Source organism: Aythya fuligula, chromosome 9 (genome assembly GCF_009819795.1).
Source record: "Aythya fuligula isolate bAytFul2 chromosome 9, bAytFul2.pri, whole genome shotgun sequence".
NCBI lineage: Eukaryota > Metazoa > Chordata > Aves > Anseriformes > Anatidae > Aythya > Aythya fuligula.
The window spans coordinates 25,655,407-25,657,106 of record NC_045567.1 but is presented as its reverse complement, the minus strand read 5'-3'; the positions used below and the strand labels follow the sequence as shown (position 1 = coordinate 25,657,106).

The 1,700-nt window shown below is 67.8% G+C and overlaps 1 protein-coding gene across 1 annotated transcript; it reads left to right on the top strand.

Moving 5' to 3' along the window:
• The first annotated feature begins 471 nt into the window (after positions 1-471).
• RAP2B (RAP2B, member of RAS oncogene family) lies at positions 472-1,130 on the top strand. Its single transcript, XM_032193344.1, has one exon. The coding sequence runs from the start codon at positions 506-508 to the stop codon at positions 1,055-1,057; it is 552 nt and encodes a 183-aa protein (XP_032049235.1). The 5' UTR covers positions 472-505; the 3' UTR covers positions 1,058-1,130.
• Positions 1,131-1,700: the final 570 nt, after the last annotated feature.

Sequence of the window (1,700 nt, the reverse complement as noted above, 5' to 3'; positions counted from 1 at the left end):
GGGAGCGGCCCCGGGAGGGCCTCGCCTGTGCCCGGCCCAGCCCCGAGGGCACGGCGACCCCTGCGGAGGGCCGATAGGGGCGGCAGGGGCGCTGCCGGGGCCGTGCCCGGCGATAAGGGGCGGCAAGGCCGAGCAGCCCCGGCCCCTTCCCCGCCGCCACCGGGGGGAGGCGGAGCGGGGCCGTGTGGGCGGGCCGCGGGGCGCCATAGGCGGCGGGGCCCGCTCGGCGCTTCCCGCTCCTCCTCCTCCTCCTCCTCCTTCACCGCCGCCGCCCGGCCCCGGGGCGCGGCGCTGCCGGGCTCGGGGCTGGCCCGCAGCGGGCCCGTGAGGCGCGGCCGGCCCCTGCCCGCCCCGGCGGGCCCCGCGGAGCGCCCCTCCCTGCCCGCCTTCCTCCTCCTCCTCCTCCTCCTCCTCCTCCGGCGAGGGCGGGCGGAGGGAGGGAGGGAGGGAGGGAGGGAAGCGGCAGCCCCGAGCGGGAGGCGAGGGAGGCGGCGCGCCGGGAGCCATGCGGGAGTACAAGGTGGTGGTGCTGGGCTCGGGCGGCGTGGGCAAGTCCGCCCTCACCGTCCAGTTCGTGACCGGCTCGTTCATCGAGAAGTACGACCCCACCATCGAGGACTTCTACCGCAAGGAGATCGAGGTGGACTCCTCGCCGTCGGTGCTGGAGATCCTGGACACGGCGGGCACCGAGCAGTTCGCCTCCATGCGGGACCTCTACATCAAGAACGGGCAGGGCTTCATCCTGGTCTACAGCCTGGTCAACCAGCAGAGCTTCCAGGACATCAAGCCCATGCGGGACCAGATCATCCGCGTCAAGAGGTACGAGCGGGTGCCCATGATCCTGGTGGGCAACAAGGTGGACCTGGAGGGCGAGCGGGAGGTCTCCTTCGGGGAAGGCAAGGCGCTGGCCGAGGAGTGGAGCTGCCCCTTCATGGAGACCTCGGCCAAAAACAAAGCCTCGGTGGACGAGCTCTTCGCCGAGATCGTCAGGCAGATGAACTACGCCTCGCAGCCCAACGGGGACGAGCAGTGCTGCGCCGCCTGCGCCATCCTCTGAGAGCGGCCGGCGGCCGGGGCTGCGGGAACAAAGGTCCGCGGCGGCCGGCACCGAGCACCGGGACCGAGCACCGGGCACCGGCACCGGGACCGAGCACCGGGCACCGGGCATCGCCGCCGGCACCGCCACCGCCACGGGCACCGGCACCGGCACGGCCGGGGGGCGGGCGCGGCGCCCCGGGCATCCGCGGGGGGGAAGAAAAAAAAAAAAAAAAAGGAAAAAAAAAAAAAAAAACTTAAAAAAAAAATCGCGTTGGAAACGTGGCTTTTCGCAGCATGTACGTTCATCCAGTCTCCACCGTCGCGTGTTCCCTGTGGTGTCTGCCGCAGCCGGCCGTGGGCAGCGGGACCGGGAGGAGGCCGGGCCCGGCCCGGCGCCGCGGATCTATGCAAAGCGGGCACCGCACGGCCCCCGGGACTGCCGGCGTGCGGGGCCGGGAGGCGTCTGCTGATCACTTGTGAAATAATTTTCTATTTTGTTTACCTGCTGTATCAGATGGGAGTTTGCAGAGAGTGGTAGCGTGTTGTTTGTTTGTTTTTTTTTCCTTTTTTTTTTTTTTTAATCAGCTGTGAAAATGTTACAAATCTGCACAATTTTTTAGGCGTGCGTGTGTGTGTGATTTCGTTTTTGTTTTGCCCTTTGG